This window comes from Dendropsophus ebraccatus, chromosome 5 (assembly GCF_027789765.1).
Source record: "Dendropsophus ebraccatus isolate aDenEbr1 chromosome 5, aDenEbr1.pat, whole genome shotgun sequence".
In the NCBI taxonomy this organism is placed as follows: domain Eukaryota; kingdom Metazoa; phylum Chordata; class Amphibia; order Anura; family Hylidae; genus Dendropsophus; species Dendropsophus ebraccatus.
In genome coordinates, this window is record NC_091458.1 from 122,298,676 (window position 1) to 122,320,288 (window position 21,613).

The 21,613-nt window shown below is 40.6% G+C and overlaps 1 protein-coding gene across 1 annotated transcript in view; it reads left to right on the forward strand.

The window, feature by feature from the left end:
• LOC138794189 (uncharacterized) overlaps window positions 1-21,613 on the forward strand; it is a 316,322-nt gene that overhangs the window by 26,421 nt on the left and 268,288 nt on the right. The window contains exons 9-22 of the mRNA XM_069972965.1: window positions 2,307-2,431; window positions 2,744-2,929; window positions 3,838-4,069; window positions 4,902-5,021; window positions 5,437-5,604; window positions 6,948-7,051; window positions 7,375-7,453; window positions 7,987-8,112; window positions 11,417-11,581; window positions 11,903-12,138; window positions 12,299-12,512; window positions 14,080-14,250; window positions 15,677-15,772; window positions 19,349-19,494. Coding sequence (XP_069829066.1) covers window positions 2,307-2,431; window positions 2,744-2,929; window positions 3,838-4,069; window positions 4,902-5,021; window positions 5,437-5,604; window positions 6,948-7,051; window positions 7,375-7,453; window positions 7,987-8,112; window positions 11,417-11,581; window positions 11,903-12,138; window positions 12,299-12,512; window positions 14,080-14,250; window positions 15,677-15,772; window positions 19,349-19,494 — 2,168 coding nt within the window. The remainder of the gene's footprint in view (window positions 1-2,306; window positions 2,432-2,743; window positions 2,930-3,837; window positions 4,070-4,901; window positions 5,022-5,436; window positions 5,605-6,947; window positions 7,052-7,374; window positions 7,454-7,986; window positions 8,113-11,416; window positions 11,582-11,902; window positions 12,139-12,298; window positions 12,513-14,079; window positions 14,251-15,676; window positions 15,773-19,348; window positions 19,495-21,613) is intronic.

Here is a 21,613-nt window from a genome sequence, read left to right on the forward strand (position 1 = left end):
ACGCTAAAAATATTTTCAGCCTTGTCATATTGGATAGCCATAGGCAATCAGTTCTTTTGGTGGCCGTATAGATATTTGGGTACTCTCTTACCAACTTATATATTTACTTTGCATTGTAAGTTAAAAGAGAAGTCCAGGGATTTTTAAAATGTGGCAGGGACAGGGGGGGGGTTTGATAACAAGTACCTACTTACCTCTCCCCATGCCCGCGTTGAGCGACAGCACTAGCCTTGGGACCCCTACCGAAAGTCATTTTCCCCTGAGTTGTGATGAAGTCTCGGGAGGAAAGGCCTGTCTCGGATGATGGACTGGCCACTCAGCCAGTCAGTGACTGGAGCATTGTCCTGCCCCAGTCACTGACTGGCTGAGCGGCCAGTCCATTAGCCGGGTTGTGACTTGTACACCCCAGAGCTCGGCAGGGGTCCCAAGGCGGGGACGGGCACGGGGAGAGATAAGTTGGTTATCAAATTTCCCCCTGCCGGCTGCCGCATTTTCAAAATCCTTTAAGATATGGTAAATGAAGGTAAGGTGTAGGTTAGTTCTCTAAGGCACAAGCCTAAAGTACATTTAGTAGGCAGTAATTCCAGTGCTACATAATCCTATATACATATATGCACCCCAGTTCTTTTTCTGCATCGTAGCCAGTGCATGGAACCATGGGTTCTATTGCCTTTGGATAGTTTCATCCTTAGTTTCAAAAACAAACCGACAGACCTTTAGTTCTTAAAATATTGACTCATGTTTCTTACTGCATGATAATATCAGCTTTAAAGGGGTAGTCCACCCAAAAAATTTTTCTTTCAAATCAACTGGTGCCATAAAGTGCCAGAGATTTGTAATTCACTTCTATTAAAAAATCTTAAGTCTTCCAGTACTTATTAGCTGCTGTATGTCCAGCAGGAAGTAGTGTTTTCTTTCCTGTCTGACCCAGTGCTCTCTGTTGCCTCCTCTGTCCATGTCAGGAACTGTCCAAAGCAGGAGCCAATCCCCATAGAAAACCCCTCCTGCTCTCCAGACTGGAAATAATACAACTTCCTGTTGGGCATACAGCAGCTGATAAGTACTGGAAGGCTTGAGATTTTTTAATAGAAGTAAATTACAAATCTCTGTCACTTCATGGCAGCAGTTGATTTGAAAGAAATTTTTTTTGGGTGGACTACCCCTTTAAAGGGGTATTCCCATCTCAACTAATATACTTGTAGGGTTACATTTTTTTGCAGGTACATTTCCATTAGCAAACTTATCTTCTTTTCCTTATATGCTGCTCTTCCCTACCATTGTTGACAGCTTATTGTCTAGGTTACTGACCACCACTCTGCTCTAAAAGCAGTAGTCTGGCTGCTGTATATATAGATACAGGATACATATTTATTAGAGATGAGCGAACCTGGAGCATGCTTGAGTCCATCCAAACCCGAACTTTCGGCATTTGATTAGTGGTGGCTGCTGAAGTTGGATAAAGCCCTAAGGCTATGTGGAAAGCATGGATATAGTCATTGGCTGTATCCATGTTTTCCAGACAACCTTAGAGCTTTATCCAAGTTCAGCAGCCCCAGCTAATCAAATACCGAACGTTCGGGTTTATACGTATTACACAGTATATATACACTGTGGGAGACATTTATTAAGATTGGTTTATTAAGACCGCCCCATTCACCCCACCGGATTTACGAAGATGTGCATGCCTCTTTTCTAAATCCGACAACCTACACCAATGATAAATGCCCCCCATTTCTCTATTGATCAACATTTCAGCTATATATACACCAGCCAGAATAATTAGCACAATTGTGCTGATATAGCTCCCAATGGCACACAATAGATCTCTATAGCAGCTCCCCTACCATACCAGTAGTGTCTGCAATGTTATCCTTGTATCTGGGAAAAACGTTCTTTTTTATTCTGGTGGGTAAGAGGCAGCAACTAGTCATCTGGGCGGAATGCCGTCCGTGACTAGTCATGACCCTCTGTCTGTCAGCACACTCTGCGGGGATGATTGACAGGCAGAGGCCCATTAGTAGCCTCTTTGCCTGTCAATCATCCCCGCAGAGCATGCTGACAAGCAGAGAGCTGTGACTAGTCTTAGCTCTTCACCCAGATGACTAGCCGCCTCTCTCCCGGCCTCACGGAATTAAAAAACTTTTTTCCGCATATAAAGATAACATTGCAGACACCACTGGTATGGTAGGGGAGCTGTATCCTATTGTCGCTGTGAGCTATATCAGCACAATCGTTCTGATTGGTCCCCTTTAATTGATGTCTTTAGTTTTCCTTAGAAGACATTAACTATGTGACTTATTTTTCAGGCTTACAGTTTGCTTAAAGAAGCTTTAAAAATATGCGCAACATTCCGTGGCAATTATCTTGATGTAAAAATGAAGGCCGATGAATTCAATGTAAAGAAGATGGAGGAAACAGCTTCCCTAAACAAGTATAGTAATAGATTAATATAGCTTCTATTTCTATCTGGAACATTTAGCCTGAGATGAGCTTGGGTGATCTGAAAGTCTGACGAAGCTCAGCTCGGGAAGCGCAGTACGCTATGACTTCATCACTTAAAAGGGATTTAATGCTGTCCAAATGGTTCAGTGTTGGCCTGAAAATATAAAACCAGAAAGCTTCTTTTAGTGTATTGTGGATCATCAAAAAAGTTATAAATTGTATTCTGTTCATTAAGTTGACTGTACATCACTTAATCTCTTTTTGTAGCCATACCAAAATATTTACTTTTTTTTTTTTGCAGAAACAAAAAATCATTGGACGCGTCTCAGAACATTACCATGTATGTAGTACCATCTCCATGGGTGTATGGAGGAGACCAGTTCTCTGATGATAAGAAGCTGGATAATGAGGACTCCATTTGGATAGATTCTCCCTGGCCCCTGCACAATGCTCCCTGTTTTCAAACTATGAATGTGTTTATGGAACGGTAAGATATTTATACAGTTATTATTTTTTTTTATATAATTTTTTTAACATTGCAGCAGTAACGTATATAAGCTTTCTAAATTTATAGGGGTTTTAATGTGTGCAGGGCCGTTTCAATAAGATCGGCCCTGCACACATTATGGTCCCGCAGCTGCCTGTCATTAACCCCCTTAAACGCTGCGATGCACAGCAATCGCAGGGTTTAAGGTAATCAGTGACAGGACAAGGACCTGTTACTGACTGATCAGAACTGTGGGGGTCCTGATCACATGAACCAACAGGTGGGGATAAGCCACCTACCTTTGTCCTGTCGGATCTGCAATCTGTGCATAGAGTCTGCTCTCAGGCAGACTCTATGCACAGATTGCTTAATAATATTGATGATTGCTATCCTATGGCATAGCATTCACCAGTATATGCAATCAGAGCATTGCATATCTAAGTCTTCTAAGGGACTTATATATGCAATACAAAATGTGAAAAAATAAAATAAAAAAAAGTTTTAAAACCTGTTTAATCCCCCCCAATAAAAATGGTCCAATAAAAATTTATATAACACCCTTTCCCATTATACAAATAAAAATATAAAAAAAAAAACATATTACATAAACATATTACAAAAACTAGAGATCATGGTGCAAAAAATGACACCCCAACCAGCTCTGTAGGTGGAAGAATAAAGGTGCTTCTTAGAAGGCGAGGAGGAACATTGCTCCACTTTGACCCGGACATCCGAGCATCAATCACCTGCGGTCATGAATGGTCATGAAACCACGATAAGAGGGGCATTATTTACATTGTGCTTTCGATAATGTATCAAACAATGTGCACTGTAGGCTTCTTTGGGGCATGCCAGTACCCTGGTAAGTAATATAATTTAGTTATTTTTCTGATCCTTTTTTTTATTAGGTGCAAAGACATTCTTGATGTGGTGGAAACAATAAAACATTTTGAGGCGTTAAACGATGTGGCTGTAATAGGTGGGGCAGGAACCCCAAGTGATGACGCCATGGTGCAAGAAATCTGGATCTCTTATTGTCATGCCAAAGAATCTTTTATAAATCAAGTCACAGATGTTTTGACTGCTGGTAAAAACAGCACTTTTCAGAAAGCGTTTTTTGACTTGAGAACTACAATAAAGGTACTGGACTTTTTGTATAGATAATGTATGCTTATCCTTTTTTGATGGGCAGGCTTAAAGGGGTATTCCAGGAAAAATGTAGGAGATAGGGGGGGGTCTGAACCCTTAACCCCACAGCGATCTCTGTATTGGACCCCGTCGGCGCTCTTATGAATAGAGCCCCGGGTGGGCATGCGACCCGCAGCTCTATTCATTTCTATGGAGTGACGTAAAAAGCAGAGTACATCACTTTTCCAGTGTACTCGGCTCTTTCCGTTGCTTCATGGGAGTGAATAGAGACATGGGTCCCATGCCAACCCTGGGCTGTATTTATATCAGAGCTGGTGAGGTCCCATACGGAGATCGCTGGGGGGTTCAGGGGTCGGACCCCCCTTGATCTCCTACTTTTCCCCTACCTTGTGGATAGGGGAAAAGTAATTTTTTTCCGGAATACCCCTTTAAGTAATCCTTTTTATTAAAAATTATTCTTATTGTTGTTATTTTATACATACCAGTTCATTCATATGTGCAGTCCATGTACAGTGACATGTCATGGCTGTATCCATGTTTTCTAGAACCCCCTAGGGCAGCATCCAACTTCTCCAGATGCTGGGAGTCAAATGCAGAGTGTTTTGGTTTGGAGGAAAGTTGCAAAATCCGAACTTTCACCAGTTTCGCTATTCATGATAGAACTTACACATACTTATAAAGAGGGCTTTAAAATTCAAACTAAATCTAGTTTCAGCAATATAAATTAGGTCCAGCAATTGATTTCCATCGTTGACTTAGTTTTCCATCACATTTTGGACTAATAGCATAAGTGGAATAATTTTGTTAACTCTTCTTTCTGCAGATCCTGGAACATCAGCTTGGGAATATTCTTAGAAATAGTCTTGACCAATGTCCTTCTGTAGCTTCCCATCTCAAGTTGCTGGAGGTGTTTGAAGGCGTCTCTACAAGAGATGTTGTTAAGGTAATAGTTGTTGTTTATTGGTCAGCCACTGTGTTCCTACTCCCTTTACCATTAGGGTATGTTTAGTGCTTTAACTATATTACAAGCAATCATTTACTATGTAGGTACACTGCAGTTCGTAGCTTCTGTCTTTCCATATGTCTACTCCTGATGTGAGCTATGGAATCTGCAAATATTGAATATTCTATTATTGACCTGAAAATCTATACTTGGTGCAGATGGGATTTAGATTCTCAATGCATATAAGGAGGTTTCTGACATTTCAGCCGGCTAATGTTATAGATTTATTATTCTTCCTATGTGTAGTGTTCTAATAACAGCAGTCATAATTATCTGGTGAATGGACCAACACTGAAATAATTTACACAAGTTCATTTTATTCATTAGAATACTATTTTATTTTAATATTTTTCAGGATCATTTAAAGGATAAAGATTACCACTTACTTAACATGTTTCTAGAAGAGCTCAGTCAGGTGAAGGGCATGTACCAAGCAATGGCAACCGATCCTCCGTTGCATGTGAACATGACTCCCACCATTAGTAAACTGCTATGGATTAAGGGACTTCGAACAAGGATCTCTGTAAGTCAATATATGCTTCTCTTAAAGGTTTTTGTGCAGTAGTAGGCATGATAAAAATCACAACTACATATATTGTCATTGTTTTGTCATGTCCTTAAGATGAGTACACCGGGTATTATTTTATGGCCTGATAACACCATTGCCCTGACCCGGCCCTGAACAATGGTTAGGACTGGGCACCCTCTCCAACCCATTTCAGGAGACGGTCTCCATTATACGATTATGGAGCCTTGCTTTTCTCCTACAGTCAAATCAAGGAGTGACACTATATTATAACTAATGAACAGTGGGGGTCTTACACTTTAAAAGGGTATTGGCTGAGCGGGCTCTTTTTAATTGATGGATGCCTCAGGCCAGTAAGTGTGCATCGTCCTGATGCTGCTATGAAAACTGTTCATTGAAGCATCACAACATTTAGCAGCCATTCTCCCAGCCTTGATACTGCTCTGAAAGCTAATCATGGCAGCATCAGGACTTTCACCAGCTTGACGCTCTGCCTCCTGACCTGATGCTGCTATAAAAACTGATCAGACCATAGTAATAAGCAAATACAACACACACACAGTATCATACATGCACACACTGACATGCACAAACACTCATACATACACACAGTCACATACAGAGTCATTCACTTCTCTGTAACCCCCTTACTGCTTCCTGTCTGGCTCAGTCCTGCACTTGCTCTAAATATGGAGAACTTTTGAATCACATGATCACAGGTCCTGCTAGTAATGTGAATGGGAGTATATAGAGGGCTGTCCACACACACACACACACACACACACACATATATATATACAGAGGGCCGGTACCTCCCTATGTGACCAGCCTGACCACTGCTTTAGGAGTGGAGTGGTGGCCTGTACCCTGGGCTACGAGCAGACAGCAGTGGGAGGAAAGAAATGCAAATGTCTGGAAAACAACTTGGGTAAATAAATGTATTTGCAAAACTATTTATTTTTACAAGTTTTACAAGATTAAATATACTTTACCTTATGAGAATGCCCCTTTAACTATCAAAAGGAGGAAAGTAGGTTGAAATAACAGTGACCATTTAAAGTAAAGTTTTCTCCTAGTGAACGCTTGGTTGGTTTCCATGTTGAGATACACCGCTTAAGTCATACAATTGCGTTCTTTTAATGCGTCAGCTGAAAATTGTGTTTTAGGGTGCGTTCACACGTACAGAATCTGCAGCAGATCTGCAGCAGATTTAATGGCCCAGAGTTGCTTTGCTTTGAATCTGCAACTTCAAATCTGCTGCAGATCCTGTACGTGTGAACGCACCCTAACAAAAACCTAACTTGTGCAGTACATTGACTACGTTGTCTTTCTTACTGGAGGATCCTATGGCAAAATTGAGGACAGTGTCGCCTTTAACTCTTGAAGGAGACAAGGGCTGGGAACTGAGACATCTATATACTGAACTGTCAGAAGAACTGGAAAGGTAGATATGCTTCAGCAGAATGTGTCATGTATTCCTCTTATTGACTCTTATTGACTGTACTGACTGTGTATTGACTGTTAATTTATTGTGCAGAACATCCCTGAGTAAGGAGCATTGTCTATTATCATCGTCTATGATAAGTTTGTGTAATGTTAATCATAACACAGGCATTTCTATGGAGGTATATGGTTATGGATAGACACGCTTTACTAGAAGCTAAAGAGAATGCTGACCGTGCTGTATACAATATAGTGTCTGCTTTGCCATTCATTTTCCTCACTGTACAATCTCACCCTGTGTTTTTCCTTATGTCCATCTGAAAGGTTTGAGAACAATCTCATAACATCTTGGCTCTCAGCTGTAAATAAAGAACTGAATGACTCACTAAAGCTTCCACTACTTGTAAGTATTCCTAATACACAGGTTATCCGAAATGCAAAATGTGATGCTTGCCAGTTTCTAAGCTCCCATACATTGGTTATGTAGGTTCTTTGGTTCGGCCAACTACCTAAGGAGTATGGTGTGTGGGGTCCTGACTCTCAACTGAATGGAGATGTTGGGGGAGAAAGGGATCAGGAAGGTTTTATTTTGACCCAATCCTGTTCTTGGAGAGAAAAGCCACCACCAGACGAGTCTTTTGGTGACTCTAACCTTTCCCCATTCAAAGAAACACATTTATATGAGCATGACATATAAGATATACAGACACCTTTAACCCTTTAATCCCTCAGCGTAAGGTAGAGAGAGTTTTTTTTTTTAATCTCTCTAAAAAAAAAACTTTCCCCCTGGAATACCCCTTTAAAATCTTATCTAGCAGAGAGAAAACCACCTATACATAGTCTGAAATGTTATCTGTCTGTCCTAGATATATTTCTTTATTTTATGCTGTATGTAATATATGCAATCATTTCATTTTCTTTTTTTTTGTATTCCAGAAATCTTCTGCTTCTAACCATGATCCTGTGGAGTATCTGAGCACAATAGAGATCAATCTTAACTCTGATCTGCTGGTCTATCTACGGGAAGCGGAGTACTTTTTGAAACCTCCATTCACATTGAAGGTAGTTCCTGTGGGAAAAGGAATTGTCTAGCAGCAGCTTAGTTCCCTCTTTCCCTCTTCCCATTGAACTAAACATTTCCCACTTTCATGTGTGGGTGTATTGGGTAGCTATCCAGCTAATGTGAAGACTTAATGAACTCTCAGCATCCTGTCAGAATGTATATTTTCCAAAATATTACCATATAAGATTAGATTAACTTTTATATCAGTAAAGGCCTCATGTATTCACATTTTCTGTATTGCATGCCTTGTCAAGGTGCAATACCTTTACTGCAAGGTGCAATACCTTTACTGCAAGGTGCAATACCCTTACTGCAAGGTGCAATACCTTTACTGCAAGGTGCAATACCCTTACTGCAAGGTGCAATACCTTTACTGCAAGGTGCAATACCCTTACTGCAAGGTGCAATACCTTTACTGCAAGGTGCAATACCTTTACTGCAAGGTGCAATACCTTTACTGCAAGGTGCAATACCTATACTGCAAGGTGCAATACCCTTACTGCAAGGTGCAATACCCTTACTGCAAGGTGCAATACCTTTACTGCAAGGTGCAATACCTTTACTGCAAGGTGCAATACCCTTACTGCAAGGTGCAATACCCTTACTGCAAGGTGCAATACCTTTACTGCAAGGTGCAATACCTTTACTGCAAGGTGCAATACCTTTACTGCAAGGTGCAATACCTTTACTGCAAGGTGCAATACCCTTACTGCAAGGTGCAATACCCTTACTGCAAGGTGCAATACCTTTAATGCAAGGTGCAATACCTTTACTGCAAGGTGCAATACCTATACTGCAAGGTGCAATACCTTTACTACAAGGTGCAATACCCTTACTGCAAGGTGCAATACCCTTACTGCAAGGTGCAATACCTTTACTGCAAGTTCCAATCAGTGGCGTAGCTACCATAGAGGCAGGGTAGGCAGTTGGGGCCCGTGCAGGAAGGGGGCCTCGGGGGGAGAAGGTAAGAGCGCGTGTACTTCTGCTTAACCCCTTATGTACTGCAGTGTGTAAGTGACCCAATGTTTACTTACATGCTGCAACACAAAAAAGAGTTAACAAGCAGAAGACAGAGAGATCTCCTCTGATAACCTCTGACCTCTGTTCGGCTGCTGCAATCAAGTAGGAAAATGTGCAGAGCTCCCTGCAGAGGTCAGGGGTTATCAGTGCAGGAGCAGTAAAGCAGATATCTCCTTGTCTTTTGAACATTGGGTCACTTACACACTGCAGTGCATAAGGCGTTAAGGAGAAGGTAGTCTGCTCCTGCACCTATGTATTTAACCATAAGGGCTCCTGATGAGCCCTTGTAGGTAAAAACAGTGGACTGTCATAGCAAGCAGCCATTGGCTCTCTGTTCTGCCAGTCACTCTAGTTGCTTCAGCCAAGATTCTGCCTCAGGCCACAAGAGATTTTATTTTTTTGGGCCACATCACAGAGCATATAATATACATCAAATTTTCAAATTCATTTTTTTTTGTTATGGGGCCCCGTGAATCATAGCTACGCCCCTGTTTGCAATACTGTTACTACAAGGGGAAATACCTTTACTGCAAGGTGCAATACCTTTACTGCAAGGTGCTATACCTTTACTGCAAGGTGCAATGCCTTTACTGCAAGGTGCAATACCTTTACTGCAAGGTGCAATACCTTTACTGCAAGGTGCAATGCCTTTACTGCAAGGTGCAATACCTTTACTGCAAGGTGCAATACCTTTACTGCAAGGTGCAATACCTTTACTGCAAGGTGCAATACCTTTACTGCAAGGTGCAATACCTTTACTGCAAGGTGCAATACCTTTACTGCAAGGTGCAATACCGTTACTACAAGGTGCAATACCTTTACTGCAAGGTGCAATGCCTTTACTGCAAGGTGCAATACCTTTACTGCAAGGTGCAATAACTTTACTGCAAGGTGCAATGCCTTTTGGATCTAAAATTAAATTTTTTAAATTAAAATAAAATATATTTTAAGTTGCAGCTAATTATTTTTTTATTCCTTCATTTCACCAAAACTTATTGCAGTTTTGCAATAGTTGTATAGTTGTATTAAAATTATTGTGCCATTTTATGTCCAAATTGCTTATTTGGCCTATGTACTTCCATGGTTACAAACTACAAACATATGATACGTGTTGTCTGATCCTGCATTAAGGTGGTAGCCTCCTCAATGTAACCTGCTTCTTGTTCTCCTACAAACAATGGTCACCAGGGGAGTAAACTTTTACTACAGGATCAAAATAAACATGTGGGGGAGATTTATCAAACATGGTGTAAAGTGAAACTGGCTCAGTTGCCTCTAGCAACCAATCAGATTCCACCTTACATCCCTCACAGACTCTTTGGAAAATGAAAGGTGGAATCTGATTGGTTGCTAGGGGCAACTGACCCCTTTTCACTTTACACCATGTTTGATAAATCTCCCCTCCAGTGTATTAATAACCTTCTCTTTAACCCCTTAGCAACCCATGACGTATCTGATACGTCATGGTGCCGCGGGGGAGTTCAGAGATTGCGCATTTTTGGTCGCATCAAATCCAGAAAAATGTAATAAAAAGCGATCAAAAAGTCGCATGTGCGCAATTAAGGTACCAATAGAAAGAACACATCATGGCGCAACAAATGACACCTCACACAGCCCCATAGACCAAAGGATAAAAGCGTTATAAGTATGGGAATGGAGCAATTTTAAGGAACATATATTTGTTAACAATGGTTTGAATTTTTTAAAAGCCATCAGATAAAATAAAAGTTATTCATGTTACATATCGTTGTAATTGTAACGACTTGAGGAACATATATAACAAGTCAGTTTTACCCCAGGTTGAACGGCGTAAACACGAAACTCCATAAAATGAAAACAAATTCCTTTTTTTTTTCAATTTGACAGCGCCAATGATTTTTTTCCGGTTTCGCTGCATATTTTATGGTAAAATAAAGTCTGTCATTGCAAAGTACAATTGGTGTCGCAAAAAAAAAGGGGCTCATGTGGGTCTCTAGGTGAAAAAAATGCAAGTGCTATGGCCTTTTAGACATAAAGTGGAAAAAGCAAAAGCGCAAAAACAAAAATTGGCTTTGACCTTAAGGGGTTAAAGATGGATTTTAGCCTTAAGTGAAGCGTTCGATAAGTGAAGAAGGAATTATTTTTCTCTAATAAGATATATTACAAACACTTTCTTATATACGCCTGTACTGTTGATTTATGCAATAGTTGTTGTATGGACAGTGTCCATGTAAATAGTGTTCTTCGAAAGTAAACATATTATTGATAAACATATAATGATATAATTTCTTTTTAACTCTTTAGCTTCCAGAATCGATCGGAAGTCTTATCAGCCATATGAATAACAACAGGTTTAAAGTGCTTTGTACTCGCTTGGAAATGATAGCGTCCAAATACAATGAAGTCATAAAAACAATCTCTTACCACCAGAGGGCACTGTTTGAGAAGAAATTATTGAAGATTTCTGAGGTATAGTGTACATTCTATGGCAGTTACCACAGCAAGTGCGTCATGTTCTATAATCTAGTAAACAGCTGTTGGATTGGGCACATAACTGTGGAATCTGTGACTCTCCAGTGGGCTCAAAGGGTGTCCCGAGACTTGTCGTTTCTCACCAGCTGAATGGTTACATGTTCATTACTTACAGTCTTTTGGTCTTTAATACGTATAGTACTCTGGGCAAAGAATTGTCACTTTATGGTCTGAAAATTATGACCTTTTGCACATTAATTTCCCTTTTACTGCTCTGTAAATGGATCAATTTCACAGTCATTGCTTTTTTCCCAGCAGATTTTGAGCGATGGAATTAACGTGTTCACTTGGAGCATGGACGAGAGCATGGATTACACTGAACTTGCTACTTCCTACATTTGTACAGACCTCTATAACAACTTCAGTATTGTCACAAATAATTACAGATCCATTAGTGAGATCACCGCCGCATGGTGCGCAGCAAATCTGGATATTTTTACGTGCCGGGAATCCCAAAGGAGCTATTCTATCACCGAATTAATATCAGAACAAAAGTATGTCACCTTTATGTATAAAATATTTGCATACATTATATGGTTCTTCTGTAATAATAGACTATTGTTCTATTGTGATTTTTTTTTTTTTACATTTATGTGAATGACAAATCTGAAATATTTTGATGTTTAACTGTTGTATTATTTTATGTGTGTTCAGGAAAATTGAACATGATCTGGAGGCTTTGCTAGTTCCTGACGGACAGAGGATTCACAACCTTGTTCAGCAATCTTTTGCAGCATGCAGTATCAGTGAAGCATCGCCGGCATGGCAGGAATTTGTTATGCACATTGATGCTATAGTTCTACAAGGTCTAAAGAAAGTTACTATATCCAGCCTGGCCGCCCTGCTAAATACACTGCTGGACTATCATGTAAGGAGTTCATAGTTTATATGTTTGTGCTCATGAAAGATCTTAGGCTATGTTCATACTGCATTTATAATATACATTGTATATAAGGTACATTAAATATAAAAAAAAGTCTACAAACACTCCTATTAAAGGGATAGTTCAGCAAACAATTATATAAATTTAAAATCAACTGGTGCCAGAAAGTGCCAAAGATTTGTCATTTACAAATCAAGGCTTACAGTATTTATCAGCTGCTGTATGTTCTGCAGGAAGTGATATCATTTCCAGTCTAGAAAGCAGGAGAGGTTTTTTATGGGGTATTTGCTGCTGCTCTGGACAGTTCCTGACATGGACAGAGGTGACAGCAGAGAGTACTGTGACAGACTGGAAAAATATACCACTTCCTGCAGGACATACAGCAGCTGATTGGTACTGGAAGACTTGAGATTTTTTTTATTAGAAGTAAATTACAAATCTCTGGCAATTTTAGCCGGTTGAATTCTTTTTCTGAACTTTAAAGTTCCTGGTTTTGCCATGTAAAATGTCAGACCAAGTAGAATCCTTTGAGAACTTTTTCCTTCTTTAATGTCACTTCTAATCTGTTCAATGCAATTGAAAAATAAGCTAATATATTTTATAATGGAAAAAAATAAAGAACTAAAGTAATGTGGTTATATATATAAATTAAATGGGCTATGGCAAAACATGTTTTCCTTTAAATAAACTGGTGTCAGAAAGTTTTATAGATTTGTAATTTACTTCTAGTTAAAAATATCAAGTCTTCCAGTACTTATCAGCTGCTGTATGTCTTGCAGGACAACCAGTCTGACAGTGTTCTCTGCTGTCACCTCTGTCTGTGACAGGAACTGTCCAAAGCAGGAAAGTTTTTCTGTGGGGATTTTCTACTGCTTTGGACAGGTCCTGTCACAGACAGAGGTGGCAGCAGAGAGCAATGTGTCAAATTGGAAAGAATACATGACTTCCTGCAGGACATACAGTAGATGATAAGTACTAAAAGACTTGAGATTTTTGAGAAAGTAAATTACAAATCTATATAACTTTCTGACACCAGTTGATTTTAAATCAACATTTTTAGTATAGAAGGAACCCGGCACTCACCAGATGAATATAAGCTTAGTTATTCAGTGCAATATGCAGTACGCCTTTCCGCCAGGCATGGCCTGCATCAGCTCGCAGTCTCCCATATCAATAATATGGCAGATTGTTGTCACAGTGCTTGCCAGAAATTTCTGTACCTCCTTTAATGTTGCTGTAGGCCTCTTGGCAGCCTTGTTGGACCAGTTTTCTTTTAGTCCTCTTCAATGAATTTTATCCACCTCTTGACAATTCTCTTTATTGTGTTCTATGGTATGTCCAGTGCCTTGTATTTCTTTGCACCCTTGATCTGATTGATACCATTTAATAAGATACCGTTGATATAGTGCAAGCTGTGTATAGACTATTGGCTTTTGCAACTAAGAAAATGTCAGGAAATAGCACAGCTGGATTTTATACAGGGTTAATTAGAATCCCTTTAAATGATGGCAGCGATGATTGTGTAACCAAAGTTTTTTTCCTTCTTCCACAGTATGCACCTGCTCTTAGCATTGACATTGGATTAATCAATGGTGAAGTGGCCTTTAACCCTCCGCTTGATAAAAGCACTTCTGATATAAGCATAATGGAAAATATAGAGGAATGGCTGAAGTTGTTTCTTCTTAGAGGGTCGCATATTAAGGTGCTTTCTTCTACGGTAAAGGTAAAGACAAAAGACAGATGAAGGATATGGTTAAACGTGTCACAACTTCAGGCCTGTTTATTTTAGCCCAGCTCTGATGTGTCGTTCCTCTGTCTAAAAACATGAGAGGCTCCGCCTCCCCCTCTCGTGTTTTTAGACACATCAGAGATGTTAAAAATATATCATTTCATGGGCTAAGACAGACAGGCCTGGAGTCTGGTCCATTGTGTTATATTAGCATAAAAGGTTATTCATGTCCAAAACATTGATGTACATTTGCAGGATATTTTATGTAAAAAATCCAAGCTATGTTTGATGGGGCTTATTTACATGGGGCTACCCACCAGGATAGGCGGACAAATCTAGGTACTTGAACTGACAACATCATAGATGGAATGCTGTCAGTTTATAATATGAAAGATTCACATAGTAAATTTCACCCAAAGTGCTTGATGGGGAACTCTCCCAACTGTTAAGCCAACCCTGCTTCTTCTGGACTCTGTGATCCTCCGTGGGCATCACCTGGTTTAGCATGCATACATGCCGCTGGCTGGACGTTTCATGGACTATGATCCCTTCCTCATGCATTCATATTGTCTTGCATCAAATTGCTAAGTAAATAAGCTATTGGAAATTGCTTTCCTCATTGTGCATGGTAGCTTATATCCTTAGGCCATGTTCACACAACGTATGTTTTCATTAAATAGCCGGAGTGTATACTGTGTGTACAGTGTGCCGGGATTCCCTACAGTTCAATGTGATTGTCTGCTGTCATTAAGTAATGGCCGTTGTTGCAAACCTGCAACAACGGCCGTGCTTAATGACAGCAGCCGATCGCATTGTACTGTAGGGAATCCCCGCACACTGTTCACACTTTATACACTCTGGCAGGGATCCCATGCAGCTGCACAAAAAACTGACATGTCAATTGACTGTACAGACAATGTAAAGTGTGGCTCAGGCTATACTTTACATGATCTCCTATGGTTAATTGGAATGCGGGCACTCCCGGATGTGCCCGCATTCCCATTCCACAGAAGTGATGTTCTTCCGGCTTATACTATCACAGAACGGCTGCTGTCTTACAGCATGTGAACGTGGCCTTATACTGTGAAATTGGAGTAAGAAGCCTCCTATTACACCTACACTATACCCAGGTGCTACATAGTACTCTGTTAATTACATTGTATTATCAGTTGTCAGTTCCTGTCAGTAGACCCACAGTCAGGCTTGTGCACATAGTGGGGATGCACAAATGTGACCAAATTAAGCATTTTTTACACTATGTACGTAGACGTTGTTTACAGTGATCCCTATAATTATAACGAGCATATGTTTGTAATAAACATGAAGTATGTGTGCGTTGCAATAAAATGTTATTATTCAATGTACTGTATATTATACTATATATTTACTATAGTGACACTAAACCCTTATTGTATTTCAGGGAGGATATCAAGAGTATGTGTCAGAAGATGAGGAAGCGTTGGAGTTAGTTGGCCTCATCCTGCAGCAGGTGGAGAACGGTGTTACCGAATGTCAGGTGAGAAGAACAATAGAAGTGACAGTGAGCTGCACTTCCATATTTGTAGCACTAGATGACAGTATTGCTCCATGAATTAAGCCTCTTCTCCCTCTGCTGGGGAGAGCTAAGAAGACAAGCTATTAACATAATCTATGCTGATACGTATGTCTATTTATGATATTTACCAAAATAATAATGGATTCAGATACATTAACGGCGTATCCCATGACAGCAAAATAATGCTGAAACTTCATGTTCTGGATGAGATTGTTTGGCAAGTAAACCTTCTTTATTGAACAGATCTATCAAAATGAATTTTGCTTGTCAACACATCTTTATGGCAGATGTTAGGGGCATCAATAAAGTAACTATATTATACACAGTAATGATGAAATGTTAGGAGTAGAATTAAAGGGGCTATCCAGGATTAGAAAAAATACAGCTTCTTTCTTGCAAAAAAAGCACCACACCTGTCCCCAATGGGACTGAGCTGCAAAAATCTCACCCAAACTGAGGACAAGAGGGGTGCTGTTTTGGGAAGAAAGTGGCCATGCCTTTCTAAGCCTTGATAACCCCTTTAAATATACTAAATCACAAAAGGTAAGAAACATTAAGAATATAAACAGGAGAGAGGGGATGCTTGATGACTATATTGAAGCATTCCTGACACTGTCAGAGTAGCGCGTGGCGTTCCTTCAAAGTGGTGTGCGTCTCCCCCTGCTGTGCTGTCACAACAAATATAGGATAGGATGATACAGGACAAGTATAGAATAGTAAGGTTTAGGGAGAGAAACGTCCATATCCCTGCTGCACATACCGCCCATGATACATGTACCGCCTTCCTATGGGGGATTGCTGGGCTGCAACTTAGTATGCGGGATCCTCTGTGGCAGGAAGCATTCAGCATCCCCCTCCTCCTCGGGTTGAACTTACCTGTCCTGGCTGCCCCAACGCAGCTCCTGTGGCTGCAGCATGCGCCAGTGTAGGACTTGATGTGACCACGCTGCCTGTGCCAGGGCGCAATTCTTTCACCTCTAGGCTGCAGGCTTTAAACTGCCTACTGCTCAGAAGATTATAATTAGGGCGGTCATTACGGCCGTACGGACCACCCATATTGTAATACACTGCAACGTCCTGTGGGCCAGTTTAAGGGAATCGTGTTCCTTGGCCGGATAACGACCCTGACACCACAGGCAAGGTTTGGTCCACAGGCCAGAGACATGCCAGATCTAATGCATTGGTAAAACCTGTATTTATTGAGGGTGAGTTTTGTCTGTTACATATTGCATTAAAGAGATCATATGGCTGTAGTCAAACTTTAGTCATTATTACGGTGCTGAAAATAGAGAGTGTTCAGGGACTAGGGAACATCGCTGCTAGAAGAATGTAAAATTATCTCTTGACAGATGTCATCTCCTTTAATATAGAAGGCAAGATGATGAGCAATAAGATCAGTAACAAGTGTCTGTACTTACCAAGAAGAGAGGTAGGATTCTAAAGAGGCATTTAAGACTCCTTAGTCGTCTTAGATAAGAGAAGTGGGAGGTTTTGTTTTGCATCATTAAACGCAAGATTGTAAGATTTAAGGAAACGTCTTCAGTACAAGATGCCGCCGATATAATTCTGCGTACCTAGAATCTGCTTCTAGATAAGAAGTTTCAACTTTGGCCCGAGGTTTAATATTTGGTATATTACCTACATTATTATGTACACATAGGTTAGTATATTAGGTATAGCTGAGAATCTTTTGTGGGCAACAAATGGATGTACGATTGGTGAAAATATTCAGTTACTGAAGAGCCAGAAGAGTAGAGAGAAATAATACTGATGTCTGTGACCCCTGGAGCCATGCAGGCGATCAAAACAGTTGTTGATACCGTTCAATGGCTAACTGAAAAAGATGGGGAACAGGCAAGGTTTAACACAATATCTAAAGCCTCACATAGCATAAAATGTTGTAATCCTGGGATTCTCATATAAAATCTATTTTAGTACGGAGAATGGCATGAAAACCTGTACTCTGTGTAGTGCCATAGTATAAGGAACAGGAAAATAGCCACCTGGAGACACAGTAAGGTCCCATACACTTCCATGGGCACTCAGAGGCTATATAGAGCCATGTCATGGCCATGTGCCTGAGGTTTAAATACTAGATCTGTGGGCAAGAACAGCAAAAATGAAGATTGGAAAAGAATTTACTTTCCTGACAAATCTTGACTTCTGTACCAGTGGCATAGCTACCATAGAGGCTGGCCAGGTAGCTACTATGGGGCCTATGCTGCAGGGGGGCCTGTGGATGCACGGGGAAGATAAGAGCCATCCTGTGTCCTTCTGCTTAACCGTCTATGTACTGAAGTGTGTAAGTGACCCAAAGTTCACTAACATAGTGCAACACAAAAAAGGGTTAAAAAGCAGAAGACAAGGCGATCTCTGCTTTACTGCTCTGATAACCCTTGACCTCTTTTCTTCGGCTGCCACAATTAAGTAGGATCTCCATGCAGAGGTCAGGGGTTATCTGTGCACCAGTAGGGAAGCAGAGATGTCCTTGTCTTTTACTTTTTAACTCTGTTTTGTGTTGCAGCATGTAATTGAATTTTGGGTCATTTATAAACTGCAGTACATAAGAGATTAAGCAGAAGGTAGTCCGCTCCTGCACCTATGTATTTAACCATAAGGGATCCTAATGGGCCCTTGGAGTTAACTACAGTGGACTGACAGAGCAAGCAGCCATGGGCTTTCTGCTCTGCCATTCACTCTTGTTTCTGCCTCTGGCCATAAGAGATGTTATTTTTTGGCCACATCACCAAGCATATATAAATATAAATATACATTTGTCTCTGTCTCTCTTCTTAATACAGGAGACAGGTTCTATAGAAAGTTAATGGAGCAAGGTGGAAGACAGGGAGACAAGTGCACAGCGTAGCATATCTCTCTATTCCTTTTACTGACCGCTGAAGATTTTTTAACGTGTCTTAACGTGTAACGTGGCAGAAAGCGTCTTTTTTAAATTCAAAATAACATTTTAACGCTATGTTCACACATGTTCAAAATGATTGCTGTTTTTATTGGACGGCTGTCATATAACAACAAATAATGGCCGTCATTATTGACTAACTGCTGTCATTATTGATGATTTGCAAACAAAGCCTAATGATGCCTTTACACAGACAGATTTATCTGGCAGATTTTGGAAGCCAAAGCCAGGAATGGATTTGAAAAGAGAAAAAATCCCAATCTTTCCTTTATGACATGTTCCCTGTTTATAGTCTGTTCCTGGATTTGGCTTCAAAAATCTGTCAGTGTAAACACACCAATATGTGCTTGTAGAAGACTAATTGACTCAATTGCAGTAAATAAACTGGGGGAGGTTTATCAAGGTTTATGCAATATGGGGACCACAATACTGACTGAAAAATACGTAGTGTGAACCCAGCCTTAAGCTGCCACACATGTATCATAACAACCAGCTCCCTGATGTCATTATTCGTCACTTCCAGGGGTATACCTACTAATACATTGTCAGTTGGGGGGTTTGTTACTACTTAGAGTATTTACCTAGTCTAAATTCATTGACCATGGAATTATATTTGACAGGCATTTCTAGAAGGTTTAAACAAATATTCCCATTTATGGAAGAAAGATGTTCATGCAGAATTTCAAGATTTCCTGCATAGAAAGCAAAGGATAAACTCATTATCAGGACAAGACCACACTGAGGATGGACAGCCATTAAGAAACACGTAAGTACATCACTTCTTCTTACCTAATAAATTGTAACTTCTCTTATTATATAGAATGGTAAAATTTAGCAAGGAGCATTGTTTTTTTGTTTAATTACCGGTAAACTGATACTTTACAGTATAATATTGGCTGTAAGTAAAATACAGTCATAGCGAATCAAGGATGCAATGCTGTATAAATAGTTTGTATATTGTTATTATTATCATTATTATTTGTTGAATGACATAATTATGCTCTTCAATGATCTATAGTGTCACTAGCCCCCCCACTGCAAGCAAAAAAAAATAAAAAATCTGATTCTTGTGGAATCGCCCTAATAGGGTGTATTCATTGTGAGTGCCTAGGACAGCACCAGCTGTAAATATGGCCCTGCCAGTCCGGTTGTACAAACATTGTCAACGCTAATTGCCCTGTAAACTACCAGTCTCAGCCTCCCTACTTTCTCGTCCACCAGTGTTCATCCTACCGCACCATCCATCTTTGACTTGTCCTTGTTCATATCCATGTGAGCGGCCAGTTGTGCCTTAGGGTGGCACAATAGGATGAGCCCCTGGTAGCAGCAATCTGTGACTGACTTCATCTATAGAGAACATGAGTGATGGCTGTGTAGCAGCACAAACCTTTGTATGCCACAGTAAAGAAATGTCAGCTGGCAACCAAGGGTGTAGATAGGATTCACGTCCTTGTTCTTTCATATCCCAGCACATTTACGCTTAAATGGCAGCCTGAGCACTGTGAACTTAAAGGGGAACTATACAAACCTAACCTGCTGATCAGGGGCGGATTAACTTTACCATAGGCCCCGGGCTGTTCACCAGGCCTGGGCCCCCCCACCCCACTGTAACTATGGAAGCACTAGCCTGGCGTTCATAGTACAGGGCAGATAATGTCATGATGTCCTGATTTGTGCAAAATTGCCATAAAAAAACTGTGATTTTTTGCAAATCATGGCGGAAGTGTAGCCAGGAGACAGTACTCCACTGAAAGTATAAGTCTTTTTGGGTGGTCATGGGCCCCCAAGGAGCTCAGGGCCCCGGGCTGCCGCCCGAAACGCCCCTATTATAATCCACTACTGCTGCTGATAGCTCCCTACTGCACAGGAGATGCAGAGGAGGAAGAGGTGTTTCTTACCTTCCTCCATGGCACCTTTCCTGGGCAGTTACTAGTTTGTTCCACAGTCTGGTAAGGCCATTACCAGGAGCCAGGACCGAGCATTAAAGATGGATTTTTTTAAATTGCCATCCTACCAGAGACTGCTGGGTGCAGAGTCGGAGAGCGGTACCCGGCAGCTTTAAGGTACTTGGGACGGTCAACAGTCCTTCAGGGAGGTGATTGGTTCCCTTTAAATATACAAAGCTTTGTATATTTTAATCACATAGGGGACATTTATTATGTCCAGTGTTTTCTGCGCCACACTCAAAAATATCCCTGCAGCTCCGACAGTACGGAGATTTATGTAGAGGTGTACTGCCTCTACATAAATCCCATGGGCACCAGTGCGCGCGCCAGGAAACCTACGCCAGCTCAGAGCTGGAGTAGGTTTCCTGACTAATTTCTTGCAAAATAAATGATGAATAGAGCGGACTCTGAGTCCACGCCCCCCATTCCGCCCCCCTGGCGTATTGGGCGGAAAGTTGCCAGATGCGAATATTTTATTCGCAAAATGGCCATTTGCGAAAAAATTTATTCGCATCTGGCCCCTTTCTGCCCCTTTTTTGCCATGATAAGTGTCCCCCATAGTTTGTTCACTGCCAATTTTTTAGTTTTAATGTTTAATTTACACTCTTTTATATTTAACTCCCTATTGGCACCACAGGTTTGATCAGTAGATTAAGAATATCCATTTGCAATAAAATGGGTGTGTTTGAAGAATGTGTTTGCTTAAAGTGACACTGTCACACCCCTTTTTGCATTCTGACTTCTCTCTACAGGTGTAAAAGGTAAATTTAGCAGTTTTCATACCTTTTTTTATATCATACGTCATTCTGCTTGCTTAAGTAAAAAGTCATCTTTTATCAATTGCAGATTATGCTAAGTGGGGGGGACTTCACAGCAAGAGTGTCACTTAGCCCCGCCCACAGCATCACGATTGGCCCCGCCCCTCCGTGACATCATCGA